The sequence below is a fragment of the Rhinoraja longicauda genome, chromosome 4 (genome assembly GCF_053455715.1).
Source record: "Rhinoraja longicauda isolate Sanriku21f chromosome 4, sRhiLon1.1, whole genome shotgun sequence".
Lineage (NCBI taxonomy): Eukaryota > Metazoa > Chordata > Chondrichthyes > Rajiformes > Arhynchobatidae > Rhinoraja > Rhinoraja longicauda.
The window spans coordinates 67,992,500-68,019,051 of record NC_135956.1 but is presented as its reverse complement, the minus strand read 5'-3'; the positions used below and the strand labels follow the sequence as shown (position 1 = coordinate 68,019,051).

Sequence of the window (26,552 nt, the reverse complement as noted above, 5' to 3'; positions counted from 1 at the left end):
CTCTTAAATCTTTTCTGAACCCTTTCAAGCTTGACAATATCTTTCCTTTAACATGGTGCCCAGAACTGAACACAATAGACTAAATGCAGTCTCACCAACATCTTACACAACTGCAACATGACCTCCCAACTTCTATACTCAATACTCTGACCGATGAAGGCCGAAGTGCCAAAAGCCTTTTTGACCACCTTATCGACCTGCGACTCGACCTTCAAGGATCCATGCACCTGTACTCCTTGGTCCCTCTGCTCTACAGAGGCCTACCATTTACTGTGTAGGTCCTTCCCTTGTTCAACATCCCAAAATGCAACACCTCACGTTTCTCTATTAAATTCCATCATTCCTCTTTCCACCTGGCCAATCGATCCAGATCCTGCTGCAATCATTCACAACCATCCTCACTATCTGCAAAACCACTAACTTTTGTATCAGCAAACTTGCTAATCTCTCCCTGTATGTTCTCATCCAAATCATTCCACATCTCAGTCCTAAATGGCGAACCCCTTATTCTTAAATTGTGACCCCTGGTTCTGGACTCCCCCAACATCGGGAACATTTTTCCTGCATCCAGCCTTTCCAATCCTTTAAGAATTTTACATGGTTCAAAAAGATCCACTCTCATCATTCTAAATTCCAGTGAAGTGTTTGGGAGAGGGAGTGTGTTTGCGAGGGGCAATGTGTTTGGGAGGGTCTGTTTCCGAGCTGTACGACTCCATGACTTGTCCTCAGCTAACTGGGTTACACAGAATATGGGGCGGTGAGTTACACCAGGCCCTCTCGACAATGTGGTTTGTTTTTCCACAGACCATCAATGACCTGTTCCTTGCACTGTACGAGATGGGCTTTGAGGAGAGGCGGGTACAGGCTGCCCTCCAGGCTGGGATCCTCAATGTTCAAGAGGCCGCAGAGTGGTGAGTGAGCCGGCCCTGAGCCCCACTGAATGCTTGCAGTTATAAGCCCATTCCCATGAATTAAAATTAAAATTTCCCAAAACGCAGGAAGGGTCCCAACCCGAAAAGTCGCCTGTCCATGTCGTCCGGAGATGCTGTCTGGACACTGAGTTACTCCAGCACTTTGCATTTTGATCAAGATTCCAACATCTGCAATTCCTTGTGTTAATAGGTCAGGGCCAGTTGTCCGATGAGGTGCAAGTGACTAGTGGGGTGCCGCAAAGGTCAGTGCTGCAACTCCATTTATTTACAATATATATTAATGACTTGGACAAAGGAATTAAATGTAACATCTCCAAGTTTGCGGATGACACAAAGCTGGGTGGCAGTGTGAGCTGCGAGGAGGATGCTATGAGGCTGCAGGGTGACTTGAACAGGTTGGGTGAGTGGGGAGATGCATGGCAGATGCAATATAATGTGGATAAATGTGAGGTTATCCACTTTGGTGACAAGAATGCAGATTATTATCTGAATGGTATCAGAAAAGGGGAAGTGCAACGAGACCCGGGTGTGCTTGTACATCAATCACTGAATCAGGAAGCATGCAGGTACAGCACACCGTGAAGAAAGCTAATTGCATCTTGGCCTTCATAGCAAAAGGATTTGAGTATAGGAGCAAGGAGGTCCTACTGCAGTTGTACAGAGCCCTGGTGAGACCGCACCTGGAGTATTGTGTGCAGTTTTGGTTCCTTAATTTGAGGAAGGACATTCTTACTATTGAGAGAGTGCAACGTAGGTTCACCAGGTTAATTCCTGGGATGGCGGGACTGACATATGATGAAAGAATGGATCGACTGGGCTTATATTCACTGGAATTTAGAAGAACGAGAGGGGATCTTATGGAAACATATAAAATTCTTAAGGGATTGGACAGGCTAGATGCAGGAAAAATGTTCCTGATGTTGGGGGAGTCCAGAACCAGGGGTCACAGTTTAAGAATAAGGGGTAGGCTATTTAGGACTGAGATGAGGAAAAAAAAATTCATCCAGGGAGTTGTGAATCTGTGGAATTCTCTGCCACAGTAAGGCAGCGGAGGCTAATTCACTGGATGTGTTCAAGTGAGAGTCCAATATTGCTCATAGGGGTAACGGAATCAAGGGATATGAGGAAAAAACAGGAACAGGGTCCTGATTCTTTCTGGATGATCAGCCATGATCACATTGAATGGCAGTGCTGGCTCAAAGGGCAGAATGGCCTACTCCTACACATATTTCCTGTGTTTCTATGTAAGGAAGGAATGCTTGACAGGAACTGAGAAAATAACTAGTCTGGTTCTATGATACAGCATGAAAACAGGTCCTACTGCCCTCTTAATCCATGCCGACCATCAATCAACCAATCAAGCTAGGTTTATGTTATCCCACTTTCTCATTCCTGTACACTGGGGACAATTTATAGAGGTCAATTAACGTACAAACCACACATCTTTGGGATGTGGGAGGAAACCGGTGGTCCTGGAGGAAATCCACACCATCACAGGGTTGACATGCATACTCCACACAGGTAGCACTCAAGGTCAGAATCGAACCCAGGTCTCTGGCGTTGTGTGGCATGGGCTCTTCCAGCTGCGCCAGAAAGCTGTGCCTCAACAGTCCTCAATAGACTGAACATTTGAATCGAGCATGCTACCAGCAGCAGCAGTTTTGGTTCAGGTAGTGTCAGTAAACATTATAGACGTACAGGATTGTAGGTTAATTGGCTTTGGTAAAAAATGTAAATTGTCCCGAGTGTGTGGCATAATGCTAGTGTACAAGGTAATTGCTGGTCGGCGCGGACTCAGTGGGCCGAAGGGTCAGTTTCCGTGCTGTATCTCTAAGTCTAAGGGTGGACGGGTGCTGGATTGGTGAGAATCCACCTCGCAGGCACCGGGAGGGGGGGGGTTGAAAGACTGCAAAATATTTCAACTTTCTGGTCAATATCTCCTGACACATTTCTTTTTGTCATTCTCTGTTTATTTTGGGGTGGAATCTGAGCAATGTTTTGGGAGACACAAGGAACTGCATATGCTGGAATCTTGAACAAAACATAAAGTGCTGGAGGAACTCCGTGGGTCAGGACACTTCAGACTGATCTTGGCCCTGGTCTGTTGCCCTTACGGGACACCTGAGAGAGAGAGAGGGATGTTATCTAAGTTATCCACCTGAATTTTCTCCCCAGGTCTTGCGATAAAATTAACAGTCCAGACAGAACCCTGGTTTAAAAGTAATTATTTTCACAAAACTGCAGGTGTGAAGCTTCAATAATTCTTGACCAATATTCTAATACAGGTTCACCACCAATTTTCTGGCAACTGATGTTCCGGTACCTCTTTTAATACAGACAAAATTACAAGAGTGCACTTGAAATCCCCACCTTGGGTTCCCATCGAAAATGTGGTGTTTGACTTAATTGGGACTTCCGTGGAAGGTTGCATTTGCCTTCTGTGGCTGGGGCTCTGGAACTGTCCCAATCGGAGCCGGCCGATCCATTCCCACAGCCGACTTCTGAGGCCGACTGCGGGTCAGTATCTCGGCCACTCTGCGGCCCTGGCAGACTGTTCTGGTACCGTTAGACTTCTCTTGGAGGCTGTGACCTCTGTTAGGTCTTCCACAATGGATAATCCAGCAAGGCTCTGGAACCAAGGTTGCTGGATAACCAGTGGTGGACCTGCATTGGAAATGTTCAGCTGGTCAGGCAGCATCCATAGAGAGGGAAATTCTGCTTTTTTTTGCAGAAGTATTTGGTACTTCCCATGAACCAGTAAAACCTGCACTGGGGATCTCTGCAGGCTTGAGCTTTCTGTCATGCCAGCCTGCGATATGAGTTAATAGGATGTACCTTTAGAAAGAGGATGAGGAGGAATTTCTTTAGCCAGAGGGTGGTGAATCTGGAATTCATTGCACCAGACGGCTGTGGAGGCTAAGTCATTGGGTATTTTTAAAGTGGAAATTAACATATTCTAGATTAGTAAGGGTGTCAATGGTTATGTGGAGAAGTCATGAGAATGGGGTTGAAAGGAAAAGATAGATTCATCTTGTTTGAATGGTGGAGTAAACTCAATGGACTGAATGGCCTCATTCTGCTCCTATTACTTATTGATACCAGCGCCTGCCAGAATGTGGTGAAACTCCCGCCTGTGTTTTCAATATTCTAAGCCCTACACAGTCTTGTTATTATAGAACAGTACATCATAGGAACAGGCCCTTCGGCCCACAATGTCTGTGTCGAACATGTGGCCAAGTAAAACTAATCTCCACTTCCTGTACATGACGTGCATCTATCCATTCCCTGCATGTGCCTATCTAAAAACCTCTTAAACACCACTCTTTTTCTGCCTCCACCACAACCACCCTTTGCAACGCATTCTAGGTAACTCCCCACTCTGTAAAAAAAAAAATACTTGCCCCACACATCTCCTTTAAACTTTGCCCCTGCATTTGTAAATTTAAAAAAATGAGACTGCACGTGCTGAAAATCTGAAATATATACAGAAAGTGCTGGAATCACTCAGCAGGTCAGGCGGCATCTGTGGAGAGAGAAACAGAGTTCATGTTACAGGTTGAAGAAGGTTCTGATATAGTGTTTGACCTGAAACATTAAACCTGTTTCTCTTTCCTCACAATCTGCCTTCTGCTGAGTGTTCGATTTGCATATTACTTAATAATCGATGAACACAAGGAACTTCAGATCCTGGTTTACAAAATCAGACACAAAGTGCTGGAGTAACTCAGGAGGTCAGGCATCTCTGGAGAACATGGATAGATGACATTTTGAGTCGGGACCTTCTTCAGTCTGAAGTTACTGCAGCAGTTTGTATCTTTTTTTGTAAAGCAACATCTCTGAGGTGGAGATGTGTGGGGCAAGTTTTTTTAAACACAGAGGATGGGGGTGACCAGAACAGACTGCCAAGGGCAGGGGGGAAGGCAGATACAATAGTGGCGTTGAAGAGGCTTTTAAATGTGTTGTTACTTGTGTCTCCATTTAACTGTTCCACTCTGTAATATCAAGGTATGCCTACTTTGGGATTTCTGTGAGACCCCCTTTCACTGCTTCCCCTTTGTGATTCCAAGTGTTATTCCCTGCCATGCTTTGTCCTGCCACTTCCCTCTTTTAGCTTTGTTCTCTCCCCCCTCATCCCTACAATCAGTCTGAAGCAGGATTTCAACCCGAAACTTCACCCATCCATGTGCTCCATCGACGCCCCCTGATTCGCTGAGTTCCTCCAGCACCATGTGATTTGTTTGCAGTAAATTATGCGGTTTTGTTTTTCTCGAACCCGGTGACCTGCAGGTTGCTGCAAGGGGGAGACAGTGCCAAGCGCATGCAGGAGCCAGGGGTGTCGCCAGCAGGTGCAATGTCGGCATTCAACCCACCCCTCGTCCAGCACAGCACTGCGGCCACACAGGGAAGCAGCACATCCAGCTCTGGGGCACCGCAGCAAGGTAAGGGGGCATCAGGCTCTGAAGCCAGTGCGGGAGGGTGGATGGCAGGTGGGGGAGAGGGTAACTGGGCGATTATCGGTGCACTATGCAGGGGAAGCTGACCATGAGTTGGGGCAACTCGGGGTTAAGCAGATGGGGGTAAACTGACAGATACCCAGGAAGGGCATCACTGGCACAGCTGGTAAAGCCGCTGCCTCACAGCGCCAGAGGGCCGGGTTCGATCCTGGCCTCAGATGGTGTCTATGTGGAGTTTGCACGCTCTCCCTATGGCCACGTGGGTTTCCACCAAATGCTTTGGTTTCCCCCTACATCCCAAAGACGTGCAGGTTTGTAGGTAATTGGCCTCTGTAAATTGCCCCTTGTGTGTAGGGAGTGGATGAGAAAGTGGGATAACATAGAACTAGTGTGAACAGATGATCGGCGTGGGTCGAAGAACCTTTTTTCCGTGATGTACCTTTGAACTAAATGTGGCTCCCTGTAGCTTACCTACTGGGAAATGGCTAGGGTTAGCTGGGGAGAGTTTGGGTCTGAATAGGGTGGACCTGCACTTGAAGGTGATCCCGTGCCCTTACCAACATCTCCATAGAAAGCAGCATCACAGGTTAACCTGCATCACAGCTTGTTTGGGGAATAGCTCTGCCCTATATCGCAAGATATAGTGGAGAATTGTAGATGTAGCCCAGCTTTTCACTGTACCTCGATACACGTGATATGAATAAACTTGAACGTAAACCCTCAGATCACCACTTGACCATTTTAAAACAAGGTTATACTTTCAAATCTGAGGGCCTGTTTAATCTCTGCGGTGGATGTAAAAGATCCTATGGCCCAAAACCTATTATTTGACCAGCATCAGTGAAGCAGGTTGAATGGTCACTTGTACCACATTATTGTGGGTGGGATGTTGCTGTTTATCAACTGATTTCCACGTTCCCTACACTACGATAGTGACTACACCACAGTCACACCTCACTGACTCAAGTCCAGTCGAGCTTATTGTCAGATGCATAAGTGCGGTGAGGAACAATGAAAACCTTGCTTGCAGCAGCATCATAGACACATAGACTCAGAACAGAAACATAAATCATAAAAATTACATATAGAATATAGACTAGTATAAGCATGACCTTTGGCCCACCATGTCCGTGCCGAACACGATGCCATGTTAAATTAATCTCCTCTGCCCGTAATTAACCTACACCTACAAACCCGCACTCTTTGGAATGTGGGAGGAAACCAGAGCACCCAGAGGAAGACGACGAGGTCACAGGAAAAAGGTGCGAACTCCACACAGACTGCACCCGTAATGAGGATCAAACCCGGGTCTTTGGTGCTGTAAGGCAATAGTTCTACCCACTGCGCCACTGTACCATCCAAATGAATCCTGAAACTCTGAATGCTGCTGCAAGTGTTTCAGTGTTTGTCTTTAAGCATCAGGTGTTGTAGTTTTCCGGGTGATTAGTTGTTATTGTTCAGCAGAAAAGCTCCCTGATGATTTGGATCAATTCCTCCTGCATTAAGCAGTCAGTAACTTCCCCGAGCGATCTCTGGGGAGGCTCGGAATAGTGTAGGCAGTCAATTGCTTCCCTACTCTGGGGGATCAATGGCAACTGTTCATTCCCTGAGACCACGGGAACAGGAGGAAGCCGTCAACGTTTGAGCCTGTTTCCCCCAGAGAGGGGGTCCCTGCCCAGAGCGCTATGAACAATCTGCCTCAAATTTAACAGCTCTGTCTGAGAAAGTTGATTTTCTCCATCAACTGGAAAGCTTGAAAGGGTGCAGAGAAGATTTCCGAGGATGGACCTGTCACGGGGGTACTTTGTAACTTTGAAAACGCCATTTACGTGGCGACTATTTGCATACCTTGGGTATGCAAGCAAAGAATTTCACTGTGACTTGTCACATGTGTATTTAGTCAAGCAATCAGAATGTTGCCAGGATTCATGACTGCCATCTATATCAGTGATTTGGATAAGAACATACATGGCAAGATTAGCAAATTTGCAGATGATGCAAAAGTGGGTGGTTTTGCAGATAGTGAAGATAGTTGTCAAATATTACAGCAGGATCAATTTCCTTGAAGGTGGCATCGCAGGTAAATAGGGTGGTCAAGAAGGCTTTTGGCACAAGTTCACAAGTTATAGGAGTAGAATTAAGCCATTTGACCCATTGAATCTACTCCGCCATTCAATCATGGCTGATCTCTGCCTCCTAATCCCATTTTCGTGCCTTCTCCCCATAACCCTTGACACCCGTTCTAATCAAGAATTTGTCTTATCTCTACCTTAAAAATATCCGCTGACTTGGCCTCTAAAGCCCTCTGTGGCATTGAGATCCACAGATTAACTACCTTCTGACTAAAGAAGTTCCTCCTCACCTCATTTCTAAAAGAACGCCCTATAATTCTGAGGCTGCGACTTCTGGTCCTAGACTCTCCCACCAGTGCAAACATCCTTTCCACATCCACGCTATCTATGCCTTTAATTATTCTGTAAGTTTCAATGAGGTCCCCCCTCAACCTTCTAAACTCCAGCAAGTAGAGGCCCAGTAATGTCAAACGCTCATCATATGTTAACCCATTCATTCCTGGAATCATTCTTGTAAACTTCCCCTGGGCCCTCTCCAGAGCTATTAGCCTTCTGAGTACTGAGATGTTTCTTGACCCAAAACGTCACCTATTCCTTTTCTCCAGAGATGCTGCCTGACCCGCTGAGTTACTCCACCTTTTTGTAGAGTATAGACATTGAGAGGTCATGTTACAATTATATAAGACGTTGGTGAGGCCGATTTAGAATATTGTGTTCAGTTTTGGGCACCATGTTACAGGAAAAATTGTGTCATTGGAAAAGGTACAGAGAAGATTTACGAGGATGTTGCCAGGACTCGTGAGTCTGACCAATAGAGAGAGGTTGAGCAGGCTGGAACTCTATTCCTTGGAGTGCAGATGATGAGTGGTGATCTTATAGAGGTATATAAAATCATAAGAGGAATAGATTGGGTAGTCGCACTAGAGTCTCTTGATTAGAGTAGGGGAATCAAGAACCAGAAGACATAGGTTTAAGGTGAAGGGTGAAAGATTTAATAGGAATCGGAGAGGTAACCTTTTCAAACTAAGGGTGGTGAGTGTATGGAACGAGCTGCAAGAAAAAGTAGTTGAGGCAGGGACTATTGCAATGTTGATGAAACAAATGGACAAGTACATGGTTAGGTTTAGAGGGATATGGGCCAAGTGCAGGCAGGTAGGACTAATGTAGGTGGGACATGTTGGTCAGTGTGGGCAAGTTAGGCCAATGGGCCTGTTTCCACACTGTTTGCATCTATGACTCTTAACTCTTTTAATCATTTCAAACCATTGCTTAATATTAGAAACCCAAGGGAACGGGTTTGGGTTCAAATCCCACTGCTGACAAACACTATCCTCCTAATTTAAACCCTGCATCCCCGTCTTATCCATGTCAATGCACAATGTCCATTCAAGAATCTAGTCTGTATATTTTCACAGCAGATGCCATATCTCCTTCCTCATCTCTCTGGCCTGATCGTGGACAGGCCTCGCAATACTCCACATGTGGCAAAATGCCCACCTTTAATAAATCTCTCCCGTGTAATGTTGCATCTGTTTTAGCTATGACTTTGTGCCCTCTGGTTATTGATCCTATTTCAAGTGGAGTAATCCCATTCATTCACTCAGAATGTCCAACCATTCCCTGGCCTTGCCTGTCAAATTGCCTTTCTAGAACATAGAACCGTACTGCACAAGATCAGGCCCTTCGGCTCACAATGTCTGTGGCGAACATGATGCCAAGACCAACTCTTATCTGCCTGCACCTAATCCATATCCCTCCATGCCCCGCACATCTCCTTTAAACTTTGCCCCTCTCACTTTAAAGCTGTGTCCTCTAGTATTTGATATTTCCATCCTGGGGAAAAAGATTCTGACTGTCTACCCTATCTGTGCCTCTCATAATTTTATATACTTCTGTCAAGTCTCCCTTCGATGTCTGGCGTTCCAGGGAAAACAATCCAAGTATGTCAAAGCTCTCCCTGTAGCTAATACCTGCTAATCCCTCTGCCCGTTCTCTGCCAGTGCTTGATTATTTAGGTTTGTCTCTGGTGTATCTGTCTCTTGCCCAGCATTGCCCCTGTCCAGGAAAAACCGCAACCTGAAGGAGTTTGAGGAGCAGCAGAGGGAATGCGATGCTCAGCAAATCAAAGCCGAGAGGCGAAAGAAACAGAAGGTAAATGGGCGTGACGTGGCGCGCTCTCTGATTTCTCCACCGCACTCCCGCTCCTTGGTGGCTGGCAAGGTACAATTCCTCAATCTCTTTGTCCCACTTCCCCCTCATCACACATAGTGGGCATGGTGCCAGTACAGGCCTGTACACATCTGCTCTCAAACATCCTGACAATTAAAAACCAAACTGTTTGCAGAGATGTGGACACAAGGAACTGCAGATATTGGTTTACAAATGAAGACCTGGAATAACTCAGCGAGTCACGTGGTATCTCTAGACAATATGGATAGGTTTCCGGGGGGTCAGGGCCCTTCTTCAAAATTGTTTAGTGAGTTTATTTTCAGTTTAGAGATACAGCATGGAAGCAGACCCTTTGGCCCTCCTCGTCCATAATGACCATCGACCACCCGTTCACACTAGTTCCATGTTATTCATTTTCTCATTCGCTCACTACACACTAGGAAATTTACAGAGGCCAATCAACCTATAAACCCGCACGTGATGTGGGAGGAAACCCACACAGTCACAGGGAGAACGTGCAATCTCCGTACAAACGTCACCCGAGGTCAGGGTCGAACCTGGGTCTCTGGTACATTGAGGCAGCAAATCTACCGCTGTGCAACTGTGCCGCCACTGCTGGAAGAGCTCAGCGGGCCAGGCATCATCTGTGGAGGGAAATGGATAGGCATCATTTTGGATGAGAGGGTCCCAACCCAAAACATCTGTCCATTCCCTTCGCAGATGCTGCCTGATCCGCTGAGTTCCTCCAACAGCTTTATTTTCTTCTAACTTCCATCAATCTGCAGTCTCCTGAACATAAAACCTTTTCATCTTCATTCACAATACATTAAAATATTGAGAACCACACCTGACATCACTATTGAATTGCTATTTACTAATGTGAATGGGAACTGCCGATGTAAACGGGCCACACTTCATTACATTCTGCAGGCAATAGAGGTGCTGCATTGCCATCACTGGCGGGAGGCTGTAATAATAATGCCATGTAGCTTGCAGGCATTAGTCATACAGCACGGAAACAGACCAGGACACACAGTGCTGGAACTACTCAGCAGGTCAGGCAGCATCTCTGGAGAACATGGATAGGTTGACATTTCAAAGAAGGGACATAATCTGAAAAGTCACCTATCCATGTTCCCCAGAGATGCTGCCCAACTTGCTGAGTTGTTCCAGCACTTTGTGTCCTTTTTGCATCTGCAGTGCCCTATTTCTTCAGAAACAGGCCGTTTGGCTCAACTCACCCATGCTGACCAAGATGCCCCATCTACTCGAGTCCAACCTGCCCGCATTTGACACAATCTCTCTAAACCTTTTCTATCCATGTCCCTCATGACTTTTAAATGCTATTATAGAACTTGCCTCAACTACCTCCTTTCGCAGCTCATTCCATGTACCCATTTAAAAGACATTTGGGCAGGTACATGGATGGGAATGATTTACAGGGATATGGACTGAACACGGGCAGGTAGGACTAGTGTAGATGGAGCATTTGGTCGCATGGACATTGGGCTGAAGCACCTGTTTCCGTGCTGTATGACTATGACTGTAATCAAGCCATACATTAGTACCACAGGATAGAGTTTATTACCTTAAAATTGGCCCTGAATTGCATTTCCCCATCCCTAGCAGAAGTAAAATGCCCCATCCGATCATCCTACTTCATATAAAGGTGTAATTTGATATTGGTCCTTGCTGTGACTGGGCTCATGGATTGCTTTAGAAATGCTAATAGCGTAACGTGTCTCGCCTCCTGACTTAATAATTCGTTCAAAAAATAAAGACACAAAGTGCGGGAGTAACTCAGCGGGTGAGGCAACATCTCTGGAGAACATCCAGAGATGCTGCCAGACCTGCTGAGTTACTCCAGCACTTTGTGTCTTTATTTTTTGTCAACCAGCATCTGCAGTTCCTTGTTTCTATGACTTAATGATTGGGTCTGTTAGCTGACTTCTCGCGGGGGCAGTGGGTGGAGGGTTTTGACTGGGTGTTTGCTCGGTTTTTATTTGGTGCTGGGGGTGTTGATTGGTACTTTAAATAAGCAGTCGGCCATTTGCTTTGCATTGCAGGACCATGAACTGGTATTGAAGAGAATAGCCGATGATCGGGAAAATCTGAAGGCAAAGTCACTGCCGTTCAGCCAGCCTGAGCCTCCCCAGCAGGGCCAGAGGTTGGGGGGCAAAGTTCAAACCACGGTGGGAAAACATTGCATACTTATGGTGAGTTATGATCAGCCCGGCTCCTCCCACGACCACACAGATACTTTATAAATCTGAATGGTGGCCTAAAACCAGAAGCAGCAGATGGTGCAAATCTGAAATGAAAGCAGCAGATGCTGGAGACACTCAGCAGGTCAGGTAGCATCTGTGAAAAGAGAAACAGAATTAATGGTTCTCAGAGTTAATGGAGGACGGCACAGTGGCACGGCAGTAGAGCCGCTGCCTTACAGCGAAGAGACCCAGGTTCAATCCTAACTACAGATGGCGTCCATGGAGTTTATACATTTTCGCTGTGACCATGTGGGCTTTCTCCGGGTGCTCCGGTTCCCTCCCACACTCCAAATACATGCAGGTTTATAGGTTAATTGAATTCTGTAAATTGTAAATTGTCCCTAGTGTGTAAGAAGATGAGGTGATTGCTGGTCGGCGTGGATTTGGCAGGACGAAGGGCCTGTTTACACGCTGTATCTCTAAAGTCTAAAGTAAAGTCTAACGTTTCATCAGGCAGCAATGAGAAACAAGAGTTAATGTTTCTGGTTTGGGACCCATCATCAGAACTATGGAAAATACTCTTTCCCAAGAAGGGCTCCAGATGTGTTATGCTTCCAGCCTCCATTGCTTTCATTTCGCATTTCCAATAGCTATGGTTTTGGAGCCAGAGACTCGTACAGCACAGAAACAGCCTCTTCAACCTGATAATCCGAGTTCTTTACCTTCAGCCTGAATAACATACATATACTGGATGAGTACAACAGATATATTCCACGGTGGGGTTCTTCCCGTGAGGATCTCCAAATACAATGCTAGTGTCTGAAAAGATCTCAACTGGGGAGAGGGAAAGAACAACTTTTCCACGATTGTTTACTTTTTATACAGAAAGGAAAAAGGGGTGTAACAGATAAAATCAAGGACCAATTACAATTCTAATACAATTCCCATGGTTACAGAGAAAACAAAACCATTAATATAAGTCACATGCTTAGAAAACAAACCATTAATATAGATCACATGTTTTGGGGGAAAAGCATCAATTTTCCTAGAGTGGATTCGAAACTTTTCCTACTTTCACACGCACCCATATAAGGAATTGTTCTTGAGAAAGAAACTTTTAATCTATATATGAGCAATCTCGCAGCTGCACGACCTTGCTTCTAACTGTTTTAGTACACAAGCTAACACTGTCAGACAAGGGAGTAATTTAAGAACAAAGAACCCCAATACTCCTCTGTCTACTCCCTATCACTCGCAAAGGGACAAACACATTCCATTCCCAATGATAACATTTCTGCCACAAGCATCCATCTTACTACTTTCTACTGAAAATAAGCATTCATTTTATATTAGCTAAGATAACAACAAAATAAACCACTTCAACCATCTACAACAAAATATCAATATCTCTATAATTAACTATATCAGCTAATAGCATCGATTCTCAAACCCACCACACTTATCCCATCCTTTTCCTTAATCATTGTACTCCCATTTGACTGCATTAGAACCAATAATTCAATACTTTATCATCACATGTACGTAGATTCAGCGAAATTCTTTGTTCTGCATGCACGCCAGTATAATTAGACTATACATGAGCACGATCATACATAATTAAAGAGTGCAATGATTGTAGCGTAAGAATAGATTTCTTCTGAGGCAGTACACAGTGTCGCCACGTTTCCAGTGCCATCTTGCATCTTTCAAGTATCAAGTTCTTAAAAAAAATAATCAAATCTTATCCTGGCTTGAAAGGCCCATTGCTCATATTCATGTATAGCTTCCCTATTTGAATGCCTCTTAAACATTTGAAATGCCTCTTAAACATAGTGATCGTATCTGACTCCATCTCCTCTGACGGAGAGTTCCAGATCAACCATTCTCTGTGTGCAAACAAACTTACAGCTCAGGTCCCCTTTAAAACTCCTTCCTCTCACCTTAAACCTCTGCCTTCTCGTTTTCAATACTATGACCACGTGGAAAAAGATTTTGCCTGTCTGTCCTATCTTTATCTCTTATAATCTGGTAACCTATATTGGGTCACCCCTCAGGGTTCTTTACTCCAGGGAAAATAAGCCCAGCCCATCCAGTCTCTCTCCTTAACTCATCCTCCAATCCAGGCAACATCCTGGTAAATCTCCTCTGTACTCTCCAACACAATTGCATCCTTGGTATAGAGTGATGATCAGAACTGCATACAGTGCTCCAAGTGTAGCTTTGCCAGTGTTTTGTAAAGTTACAACGTAATGTCCTACCTCCACGATTTTGTGCATGACATGTGCCTGCTTCACTGCATTACCTTCTGTGTTGTCTTCAGTGAACAATGGACTCTGTTCATCAACATTCCTCAGTGCCCTACCATTTACAGTGCATGTCCTATTTGACTTCCAAATAATCATTATCTCACACTTGTCAGGATTAATTTTCATCTGCCAATGCTGATCTGTCTGATAGCAAACATTATCTGTATTTTTAAAAACAAAATCTTACCGCTCAGATCCCCTTCCTCTGATCTCTATCCATCTGACCTATACCCTGGTGCATCCTTAGACCACCTTCTCAATGTCCACAACACCAACGATCGTCTCATCTGGAAGCTTATCAATCCTTCCTCCTACATTAGTATAAGAAAATAACTGCAGATGCTGGTACAAATCGAAGGTATTTATTCACAAAATGCTGGAGTAACTCAGCAGGTCAGGCAGCATCTCAGGAGAGAAGGAATGGTACTTTAGTATTCACAGACTTCCAGTCAGAAAACTATCATTCCACCACTCTCCTCTGTCTCCGATCGGCAAGACAATATTCAATCTAATTAGCCAACTCGCATGGAACCCCGAAGATAGACACAAAAATTGAAGTAACTCAGCAGGTGAAGCAGCATCTATGGGGAGAAGGAATGGGTGATGTTTCAGGTCGAGACCCTTCAGACTATGAGAGTCAGGGGAAAGGGAAAGAGAACTTGTTTCCCTTTCCTCAGACTCTGAAGGAGGTTAAAGACCCGTTCAGAGGATCGACCCAAAACATCAAATATTCGTTTTCTCCAGAGATGCTGCCTGATCCGCCGAGTTACGCCAGCTTTTTGTGTCTATCTTCGGTTTAAATCAGCATCTGCAGTTCCTTCCTTCACATGCAATCCCATATGACTTAACCTTCTGACCAGCCTGCCACGCGGGACCTTGTCTGTAAAATGCCTTACTGAGGTCCATATAGACAATATCTTCTGCCTTACCTTCATCCATCTCCTTTGTTATCTCCTCACAAAAACAGAATCAATTTTGTTTTCTAATTTTCATCCAGAAACGTTCACCCTGCTTCCCTCACCATGGATGATATTTCCAGCACTTCCTATTTAATTTTTATTCTCAATGACTTTGTGTTCAGGGGTTCCACTTCCATTTTTCTCTGTGCTCCCATCAATACCAGCCAGAGAAACCTTTCCGTCCTCTATAGTTCTCTGAAGGAAGCGATGGGCCCTTTACAAATAACCGCCCCGCTTCGTCACAGCATGGAAACAGGCTGTCGGCCCAAATCGTCCTTGTGAACCAACATATATCTAAACCTAGTCCCATTTGGCCCAATCCCTATAAACGTTTTCTATCCATGTACCTGTCCAAATGTCTTTTAATTTAGTTAAGTTTAGAGATACAGTGTGAAAACGCCTTTCGGCCCACCGAGTCCATGCCGACCAGTGATCACCCCCTACACCTAGTTCTATCCTATACACGAGGGACTATTTACAGAAGCCAATTAACCTACAAACCTGCACGCGCTTGGGATGTGGGAACTGGAGCACCTGTAGCAAACCCACTTGGTCACAGGGAAAACATACAACCTCCGTATAGACAACACCAGTAATCAGGATTGAACTTGGGTCCCTGGCACTAAGGTCTCAACTCTACCACTGTGCTGCCCAAAATTGTCAGCAAAAATTTTAATTGTTTTAGTAGCTGCCTCAAATTACCTCCTCTGGCAGCTTGTTGCATATACCCACCACCCTCTGAGTGAAAAAGTTACCCCTCAAGTTCCTATTAAATATTTCCCCTCACCTAATCCCGTGCCCTCTGGTTCTTGATTCCCCTGCACTGGGTAAAAGACTACGTTCATCCTATCTGTTCCCTTCAAAATTTTATGCACCTCTATAACACCCCTCAGCCTCGTGTGCTCCAAGAAATAAAGTCCTAGCCTACTCAACCTCTGCCTATAGCTCAGACCTCAGATCCTGGCAACATCCTAGTAAATCTCTGCACACTTTCCAGCTTAATGGTGTATTTCCTCTCGCAGGGTGAACACAATACTCCAAGTGTGGCCTCGCCAATATCTTGTGCAACGGTCACATAGCATCCCAACATGGTCCTGACATGAAACATCACCCATCCATGTTACTCCAGCACCTTGTAACTTTTTTTGTATACAAGCGTCTGCAGTTCCTTGTGTCTACAGTCTATGCTCCATTCCCAGACTGATGAAGGCCGGCGTGCCAAAAGTGGTCTTGATGCATCTCTGCTTTTCCCCTCAGTCACTCCCTGTGGGACGGAACTCGTATAGTTTGCTGCTGTCAGGGTGATGGATGCTTAGCCCTGGTGCCTCTGCTCCCATTGCTGACTCTCTCCTTGCTTCAGATCCGGCTTCCATGGGGCGAGTCGCTGAGGGAGAGGTTCCAGGAGGAGGACACGCTGCGGAGCGTGACAGAGTACGTGAGGCAACGTTGTCCCGAGCTGGGCCCCATCTCCCTACTCCAGGGATTCCCCAAGAGACACTTCTCAGACTCTGAGCTGGGCAGCACGCTAGCGGAGCTGGGGCTGAGTCCCACCGCCACGTTGTGTGTGTGGGATGAGCAGCGGGCAGCTGCCATGCCCTCGCCACTGCCCCGCGGTGCCTACATGCTGAGGGCAGCCGGTAATGCGGCCGAGGACGTGGCCGAGAAGAACAGTGCACCTGAGCGGCAAGCAGGAGCCACTCCGGCCCGGCGCCGCTCGCAGCCCCGGTCCACCCCTCACCGGGCCTGGGGGAGGGGCGAGGCTCTGGGCTCCCGGGCGACGGACAGCACGCCGGCTTCCGACGCGGAGGAACCTCCCACTGTCCCGGGACACATGGACCAGCCCGACGTGAGAGGGGCTCCCATGGAATCTCCATCAAGGTCAAGGTCAACACACAGCTGGGGTAAGAACCGCAAGAGCCTTGTTACACAGTGCAGTACAGGACAGGCCCTTCGGCCCACAATGTCTGTGCCAAACTAATTTAGGTTAGAGATACAGCGCAGAAACAGGCCCTTCAGTCCACTATGTCCGTGCTGACCAGTGATCACTCCCTTATGCTAATACTATCCTACACACTTGGGATAATTTACATTTTTTACCTTAGCCAATTAACATGTACGCCTTTGGAGTGTGGGAGGAAACTGGAGAAAACCCGGGAAGAATGTACGAACTATGTACAGACAACACCCATAGTCAGGATTTGAACCTGGGTTTCTGGCGCTGTGAGGCAGCAGCTCTACTGCTGCTCCACTGTGCCATCCTAAAAACTAGATGCCAAGACCATTTCTTATCTGTGCTAATTATCCATATCCCTTCATTTCCTGCATGTCCAAAAACCTCCCCAACACCACTTTTACCTGGTTTTAGGAAGAAGATGAAAAATGAATTTCTGTAGTCAGAGGGTGATGAATCAGTGGAATTACATGCCACAGACGTGGTGGAGGCCAAGGCATTTGGTGTTTTTAAAGTGGAGATTGACAGGTTCATGATTAGTAAGGGTGTCAAAGGTTACCGGAAGATGGCAGGAGAATGGTGGTGAGAGGGGAAAATAGACCGTCCACAACTGAATGGCGGAGTAGACTTGATGGTCCGAATGGTCTAATTCTGACCCTATAACTCATGAACAAGTTGAGGCTCATTTTCAACCAGCTAAGTTTTGGATTCCATGCAAAAAATAAAGTGCTGGAAGAACTCAGCAGGTCAGGCGGCATCTGTGGAGGGAATGGACATGTGACGATTGGCAGATGGGTGGAGAGACAAAGGCTGGAGGTGTTAAAGGAAACCAATGGGTGTCAGATAAGGAGAGAAGAGGAGTGAAATGTAAAGCCGGAGGGAGGGATATGGATGGATGGAGGGGAGAATAAATGGGTGGGTGGAGGGGAGAATAAATGGAAAATGTAGGATTTGGGGAAAGGAGGAGCAGTGGAACAGAGTAGGGTGATTGGGGTGGGGGGAGATGGTGGGGGAGCTGAGGAGGAGATGTAGGCAACATTTTAATCCCGTGAAGCGAGTTAGGGATCCCAAGCAAGACTCGGGTCAGACCTTAGCATCTGGTTTGAAGCACAAAGCATTAAGACTTTAGAGATACAGCACGGAACAGGCCCTCTTGCCCATTGAGTCCGTGTGGACCAGCGATCACCTCGTACACTAACACTATTCTACGCACAAGGGACAATTTACAATTTTTACCAAAGCCAATTAACCTACAAACCTGCGCGTTTTCGGAATGTGGGAGGAAACCAGAGCATCCGGAAAAGACACATGCAGTCATAGGAAGAACGTGGGAAATTCTGTACAGGCAAAACCCGTAGTCCGGATGGAACCTGGGTCTTTTGGCGCTGAAAGGCACCGTGTGACCCCTGTTCTTGTCGTCCATTTGTGTGTTTACGCAGGCCAAGGCCAGAGGCTGACAGCAACGGGGAGCGGCAGCCGTTCCGAGGAGGAGGAGGATCCCGGCGAGGACGCCGAGGAAGAGGAGGCAGAGGAACTCCTCCCACAGCACCTGCTCATCCCGCCCGGTTAGTCAACCTAGACAAAGCCAACAGTTGGCCTTTCCCTGCGGCCCAGAACACCCTGCAACCAGCAGTAGAAATCAGGAGCTGCAGATGCTGGTTTATAGAGAAATACACACAGTGCTGGAGTAACTCAGTGGGCCAGGCAGCATCTGTGGAAAACATGGTTTGGTGACTTTTGCTAGGTTGGGGCCCTTCTTCCGACTGATTGTAGAGGGGAGAAAGAAAGCTAAGAGGAGCAGGTAATTAAGTTGTGTGGGAAGGAACTGCAGATGCTGGTTTATACCAAAGATATACACAAAGTGCTAGATAACTCAGCGGGTCAGGCAGCATCTCTGGAGGAAAAGCATGAATGATGTTTCAGGTCAGAAACCTCCTTCAGATTGAAAGAGTAATTAAGTTGTTGCAGGTGGGAGGAGTTTTTGTTGTGTAGATAATTGGACAAAGGCCAGGGGTGAAAAGACAGAAAGTATGAGACTAGTGGATTGAGAAGTTGCAAATTGTGAAGCCAACTTCATTCTTTCCTCTGGCTTCACAATTTACAACTCTTCGATCCGTTTGTCTCCCACCTTCTGTCTTTTCATCTTGAGCAAAACAAGAAGTGTCGAAGTCACTGACGGGAATGGACAGATGACAGTTCGGGTCGGGATCGTTATTCAGGCTGATGGAGTGCGGTGGAGATGAGTAAGTTGGAAAAGAGAGGTGCGGGTCAAACAAAACTGGCAAATGATAGGTGGATGCAGGTGAGGGGGGGCGATTGGCAGTTGGGTAGAGTATGTGACAAAGGCTAGAGGTAAAAGGAGACTAAAAGCTATTGGAGAAAGAGTGAAATGTAAAGCCAGAGGGAGGGAAATAGATAGAAGTGGAAAGTAGGGGATAAAAGGGGAAAGTGCGGAATAAAAAGGAAATGAGAGACTCGGATGGGAGATGAGTGTACAAAGGAGGGGAAAAGAACATGGTGACTGTGGCAGGGTAGTGGAAGAATTTGTATCCATTTCTCAACCTTTCCTGTCCATCTATGTCCAAATGTCTTGCAAACTCTAGGTGTACCTGCCTCTGCCACCTCTGGCTGCAGCTCCATTACTTGGGTATGTGGACACCAACTCGCAAGTTCTTGTTACCCAGAACATCAGGGCATACCGCACAGCACAGATATACGTATGACAATACCAGAACTAAAGTCGACTTCTCTTGTTTTACAGCCTTTGACCCAGAAATAATCTTCCGCCAAAACGGAAACAGGATCAGAAGTGGCTTTGAGCCTCGGTATCAGTGGCCTGATCAGGGAAACCGCCTGAGGTGAGTTCATACAGCCTCTCGTCGAGTTCCTAAAATCAATAAGGAGTTTCACTCTGTGTCTAAACTATCCCTTTGGAGAGTAACAGGACAGTGCGGAGGGAGCCTCACTATGTCTAATCTGTGCCTTTGGAGAGTGACAGGACAGTGCAGTGGGAGCTTCACTCTGTGTCTAATCCGTGCTCTTCCTGCCCCAGCAGGGTGTGACTGGGCCATATGGGAGAGAGCTTACCTTCTGCCTTTCTAATTTTTCGAGGATGTAACTAGTAGAGTGGATAAGGGAGAACCAGTCGATGTGTTATATCTGGACTTTCAGAAGGCCTTCGACAAGGTCCCACATAGGAGATTGGTGTACAAACTTAAAGCACACGGTATTGAGGGTTCAGTTTTGAGGTGGATAGAAAATTGGTTGGCGGACAGGAAGCAAAGAGTAGGAATAAACGGGTCCTTTTCGGAATGGCAGGCAGTGACTAGTGGGGTACCGCAAGGCTCAGTGCTGGGACCCCAGTTATTTACAGTGTATATTAATGATTTGGACGAGGGAATTGTATGCAACATCTCTAAGTTTGCGGATGACACGAAGCTGGGTGGCAGTGTTGGCTGCAAGGAGGATGCTAGGAGGCTGCAGAGTGACTTGGATAGATTAGGCGAGTGGGCAAATGCATGGCAGATGTAATATAATGTGGATAAATGTGAGGTTATCCACTTTGGCGGCAAGAACAGGAAAGCAGAGTATTACCTGAATGGTGACCGATTGGGAGAAGGGGAGATGCAACGTGACCTGGGTGTCATGGTGCACCAGTCATTGAAAGCAAGCTTGCAGGTGCAGCAGGCAGTGAAGAAAGCGAATGGTATGTTGGCATTCATAGCAAGAGGATTTGAGTTTAGGAGCAGGGAAGTTCTGCTGCGGTTGTACAGGGCCTTGGTGAGACCGCACCTGGAGTATTGTGTGCAGTTTTGGTCTCCTAACCTGAGGAAAGACGTTCTTGCCTTAGAGGGAGTACAGAGAAGGTTCACCAGATTAATCCCTGGGATGGCGGGACTTGCATATGAGGAAAGACTGGATAGACTGGGCTTGTACTCGCTGGAATTTAGAAGACTGAGGGGGGATCTTATAGAAACATATAAAATTCTTAAGGGGTTGGAGAGGCTAGATGCGGGAAGATTGTTCCCGATGTTGGGGGAGTCCAGAACCAGGGGTCACAGCTTAAGGATAAGGGGGAAGTCTTTTAGGACCGAGATGAGAAAACATTTCTTCACACAGAGTGGTGAGTCTGTGGAATTCTCTGCCACAGAAGGTAGTTGAGGCCAGTTCATTGGCTATATTTAAGAGGGAGTTAGATGTGGCCCTTTTTGCTAAAGGGATCAGGGGGTATGGAGAGAAGGCAGGTACAGGCTACTGAGCTGGATGATCAGCCATGATCATATTGAATGGCGGTGCAGGCTCGAAGGGCCGAATGGCCTACTCCTGCACCTATTTTCTATGTTTCTATGTGATCCCTGCCCTGCGACATTTAGACAGGAAATTTTCGAGCGTGTTTGACACTGCCCTATGCACATGTCCCTGACAAGGTTGGCTCGCAGTTTTCTCCCTGCTTGTCGCCCCTCTCTCCGAGCTGGTGTTTGGATCTGACTTCCCTTGCTCTGTGCTGCAGGGAGGAACTGGCAGCGGAGGAGACTCGGAAGCAGCAGGATCTGCCCAGCGTCCTGGCTCAGGCAGCCCTGGATCGGTTGAACAGGGCAGCCGAGAGCCCGCCTCACCTTGCGCCGCTGTCCGCGCAGAAGAAGCTGTGTCGAGCCACGCCAGTACCATCGCTGTTCAACCTGGCAACCAGTAGCGCAGTTGCCCTGATGGCAGGTGTGTGTGTGTTTGAAGCCCGCTGTGGTGTGTAGTCACAGTCATGCAGTGTGTGTGTGTGTGTGTAGTGACAGTAATACAGTTATGATCCCCGTGTGGTGTGTTGTCAGTCATACAACATGTATGTGTCTGGTGTGCAGTCAGTCATACAGTGTGTGTGTGTAAACCTGTATGGTGTGTTGTCAGAGTCATAAAGCACGAGTGTGTGTGTGTGTGTGTGTGTGTTTGTGGCTCTGTGTGTAGTTACAGTCGTACAGCACAGAAACTGGCCTTTCGGCCCAAGTTGTCCACGCCGAACAAGCTGCCCTATCCACATAAGTCGCACCTGCCCACTTTTGACCCATATTCCTCAAAACCTTTCCTGTCCATATACCTGTCCAAATGTCATTTAAATGTTTAATTTAGTTTAGAGACACAGCGTGGAAATAGACCCTTTGGCTCACCGAGTCTACACTGATCATCGATCACCCGTTCACACTAGTTATCCTATTTTTGCATCCACTCCTTACACAATAGAGGCAATTTACAGAGGCCAATTAAACTACAAACCCGCACGAATTTGGAATGTGAAATGTAACCAGAGCACTTGGAGGAAACCCACACGGTCACAAGGAGAACGTGCAAATAAACAATGTTTTGATACCTTTTGCTCCCCAGGCAACTCATTCCATATACCCACCATCCTCTCAGTGGAAAATGTTGCCCCTCGGGTTCCTAATAAATCTTTCTCCCCTCACCTTATACTTATTCCCTCTGGTTCTTGATTCTCAAAGCAGGTGGGAACCTCAGTATGGTGTAGGGAAAGGATAATGAGTACGATACTCCTGCCCACAGGCCCTGAGGACATCGCTGGAAGCTTCATACGGGCCCCTTTGCTTTGTGCGATTTCACTCAGGACGGCTGATGTGATGTAACTGAGTAAAGCTCCCTCTGCACTGTCCCATCACACCCTGCCAGGGCAGGGACAGCAGAGTATGTGGGAAGATGAAGCTCCTCCTGCCTCACCCAGACTTAGTGTGTGACCAAACAAACTGGACAAATCAGTCCCTGAGTCAAAGAGTCAAGAGAAGGCACTGAGTGTTGGTGTAACTCAGCGGGTCAGGCAGCTGGAGAAATCCGATGGGCGACATTTCGGGTGTCCTATCCATGTTCTCCAGAGCTGCTGCCTGACCCGCTGAGTTACTCCAGAACTTTGTCTGTCTTCGGTATAAACCAGCATCTGCACTTCCTTGTTCCTACGTTTTGTTCCTTTGGACCACCATGTCCATGCTGACCAAGATGGCAATCTAATTTGGCCCATATCCCTCTAAACCCTTCCTGTCCATGTATCAGTAGAGACGTGACGCAAAATGCTCGTGTTTACAAGTGATGTGTGGTGCCCATTACTGGGGCCTAGCCTGTCTCACGACGGTTGTTTTGTTGCCAGCGCCAAGCATGCAGTACAGCCGCAGCCTGGCCTGCCTGACGCCCGAGCTGGCCGAACACCTCCTCCTCTACGTCATCAACCAACGCCTCCTGCGGCCCAAGTCCTTCGAGATCTTCTTCGGCTGCCAGATCCAGAGGCTGGTGCTGGACTGTTACCCCTACGCCACCAACGACCTCCTGCGGCAGCTCCGAGCCTTCCACTCACTCAGGCACCTTAGCCTCTCCTCCTGCTCCCTGGTCACAGGTACGGCTGACAACCTCACCGCTTGCCCATGCACCTTAATGATTTTGTATTGTCACGTATGCTCAACACTGTGAAATTCTTTTGCACAACCAACAAATGCACAGTCGCCATATTCTGTTGCTATTTACAGTGCCCTCCATAATGTTTGGGACAAAGACCCATCATTTATTTACTTGCCTCTGTACTCCACTACAATTTGAGATTTGTAATAGAAAAAAATCACGTGGTTAAAGTGCACATTGTCAGAATTTATTAAAGGCCATTTTTATACATTTTGGTTTCACCCTGTAAAAATTACAACTGTGTTTATACATGGTCCCCTCATTTCAGGGCACCATAATGTTTGGGACACATGGCTTCACCGGTTTTTGTAATTGCTCAGGAGTGTTTAATTCCCTCCTTCATGCAGGTTTTAGAGAGCTCTCAGCACCTAGTCTTTCCACCAATCTTTCCATCACCTTTGGCACAACTTTGGTCCTCATGTTGATAAACAGCAATAAAAGTTTCCAATGAAAGTCAAAGAAGCCATTATGAGACTGAGAAACAAGAATAAAACCGTTAAGAGACATCAGCCAAACCTTAGCCTACCAAAATCAACTGTTTGGAACATCATTAAGAAGAAAGAGAGCACTGGTGAGCTTACCAATCGTGAAGGGACTGGCAGGCCAAGGAAGACCTCCACAGCTGATGACAGAATAAATTACTCTATAATAAAGAAAAATCCCCAAACACCTGCCCGACAGATCAGAAACACTCTTCAGGAGTCAGGTGTGGGTTTGGCAATGACCACTGTCCGCAGAAGACTTAATGAACAGAAATACAGAGGCTACACCGCAAGATGCAAACCACTGGTTAGCTGCAAAAATAGGATGGCCAGGTTATAGTTTGCCAAGATGTATTTAAAAGAGCAGCAGTTCTGGAAAAAGCTCTTGTGGACAGATGAGACGAAGATTAACTTATATCAGAGTGATGGCAAGAGAAAAGTATGGAGGAGAGAAGGAACTGTCCAAGATCCAAAGCATACCACCTCATCTGTGAAACATGGTGGTGGGGGCGTTATGGCCTGGGCATGTATGGCTGCTGAAGGTACAGGCTCACTTATCTTCATTGATGATACAACTGAGAATGATCAGCCATGATCACATTGAATGGCGGTGCTGTCTCGAAGGGCCGAATGCCCACCTCCTGCACCTATTGTCTATTGTCTAACTGCTGATGGTAGTAGCATAATGAATTCTGAAGGGTTTCGACACATCCTATCTGCTCAAGTTCAAACAAATGCCTCAAAACTCATTGGCCAGCGGTTCATTCTACAGCAAAACAATGATCCCAAACACACTGCTAAAGCAACAAAGGAGTTTTTCAAAGCTAAAAAATGGTCAATTCTTGAGTGGCCAAGTCAATCACCTGATCTGAACCCAATTGAGCGTGCCTTTTATATGTTGAAGAGAAAACTGAAGGGGACTACCCCCAAAACAAGCATAAGCTAAAGATGGCTGCAATACAGGCCTGGCAGAGCATCACCAGAGAAGACACCCAGCAACTGGTGATATCCATGAATTGCAGACTTTAGGCAGTCATCGCATGCAAAGGATATGCAACAAAATACCAATCATGACTACTTTCATTTACATGACATTGCTGTGTCCCAAACATTATGGTGCCCTGAAATGGGGGGGACTATGTATAAACACTAGTATAATTTCTACACGTTGACACCACAATGTATAAAAATGGCCTTTATTAAAATCTGACAATGTGCACTTTAACCACATGTGATTTTGTCTTATTACAAATCTCAAATTGTGGAGTACAGAGGCAAATAAATACACGATGGGTCTTTGTCCTAAAGATTATGGAGGGCACTGTACATGCTGGAAGTACTGGATCGACCCAGATCCAGGTAAGCCCCAGGCTGCTGCGAGCTGACGTTCCTCTCCTCGCTCGACCACCTCTGTGTCCCACAGGTGCCTCCTTAAAGGCGCTGGAAGCAAAACCCCGGTCCCTCTCCTTCCTAACTGCCCACTCCTCACTTCCGTTGCCACCAGCGGCTTCCAAGCTTCCACCCAGCAGGCAGCAGCCCGCCGAGCCCTTCTTTGCAGCGGTGAGCCAGGCCTGCTGCCACCCATGGCCGCGGGCGGCCCTCCAGTCGGTCTTCGTTCTCATCGGCCGCTGGGTCCTTTTCTCTTTAGGTTTAGAGATACAGCATGGAAACGGGTCCTTCGGCCCACTGAGTCTACACAGAACAGCGATCATCCCGTATACTAGCATTGTCCTACACACTAGGGACAATTTACAATGTACAGAAGCCAACTAACGGACAAACCAGTACGTCGTTGGGATGTGGGAAGAAACCGGGGCACCCGGAGAAACCCAAGCAGTCACAGGGAGAACATACAAACTCCGTACAGACAGTACCCGTAATCAGGATTGAACCCAGGTCTCTGGTGCTATAAGGCAGCAACTCTACCGCTGCGCCACCGTGCCTCCAGCACTTCTTCACTCTAACTTTGTCCTCTTACTTTCTGGGCTACTGATACCTTAGTGACCTTTTCAAAAGCGTCACTGAAATGCTGAAGATAATCGACATTTCCTCTGGATTGCTGGAGGTTATCCCACCACGATGAAACACTTTACATTTATATGAATCAAAGAGCACAACCCAATGTTTCTGTGTGTCTTGCACAACTTCTCCCTCCATTTCTTGAATGCTCTGTAACTCTGACCCAGCCTTATCTTTCTTGCCATAGATTCCGGTTTGGAGGTGCTGTCTTCCTTGCACAGGTTGCAGCATCTGAACCTCGCGGCCTGTGTGAAACTTACCAACAACTGTCTGTGCAGCATTAAAGGTATGTGTTCAATCTTTATCTAGACCCCTACCCTCCCTTCCCCCAACCCCCCACACTGGTGGGACAAGGCTTCAGAGGGTCACATCTGGTACGTTGCCTCCACACTAATATCTACAGTTCCATGTATATTTGATGGTCTGGAGTAAGACGGCTGGGTCTGGTTTAAGTAGTCATCCTGGGAAGGGATTCACTGAGTTCAGGATGGAGCTAAACAGCATGGAAACTGGCCCTTCGGCCCACCTTGTCCATGCCAACCCAAGTTGGTATTCTG

General features: G+C 46.7%; 1 protein-coding gene across 3 annotated transcripts in view; it reads left to right on the top strand.

The window, feature by feature from the left end:
• LOC144592831 (uncharacterized) overlaps positions 1-26,552 on the top strand; it is a 38,478-nt gene that overhangs the window by 1,824 nt on the left and 10,102 nt on the right. For 2 of the 3 annotated variants that reach the window (XM_078397961.1, XM_078397962.1), the window contains exons 2-11: positions 805-911; positions 5,220-5,371; positions 9,506-9,678; positions 11,694-11,843; positions 16,460-17,000; positions 18,490-18,615; positions 19,812-19,908; positions 21,561-21,763; positions 23,190-23,432; positions 26,183-26,281. In XM_078397961.1, the coding sequence (XP_078254087.1) occupies positions 805-911; positions 5,220-5,371; positions 9,506-9,678; positions 11,694-11,843; positions 16,460-17,000; positions 18,490-18,615; positions 19,812-19,908; positions 21,561-21,763; positions 23,190-23,432; positions 26,183-26,281 (1,891 nt within the window). The remainder of the gene's footprint in view (positions 1-804; positions 912-5,219; positions 5,372-9,505; positions 9,679-11,693; positions 11,844-16,459; positions 17,001-18,489; positions 18,616-19,811; positions 19,909-21,560; positions 21,764-23,189; positions 23,433-26,182; positions 26,282-26,552) is intronic. The other variant, XM_078397963.1, reaches the window with a different exon arrangement.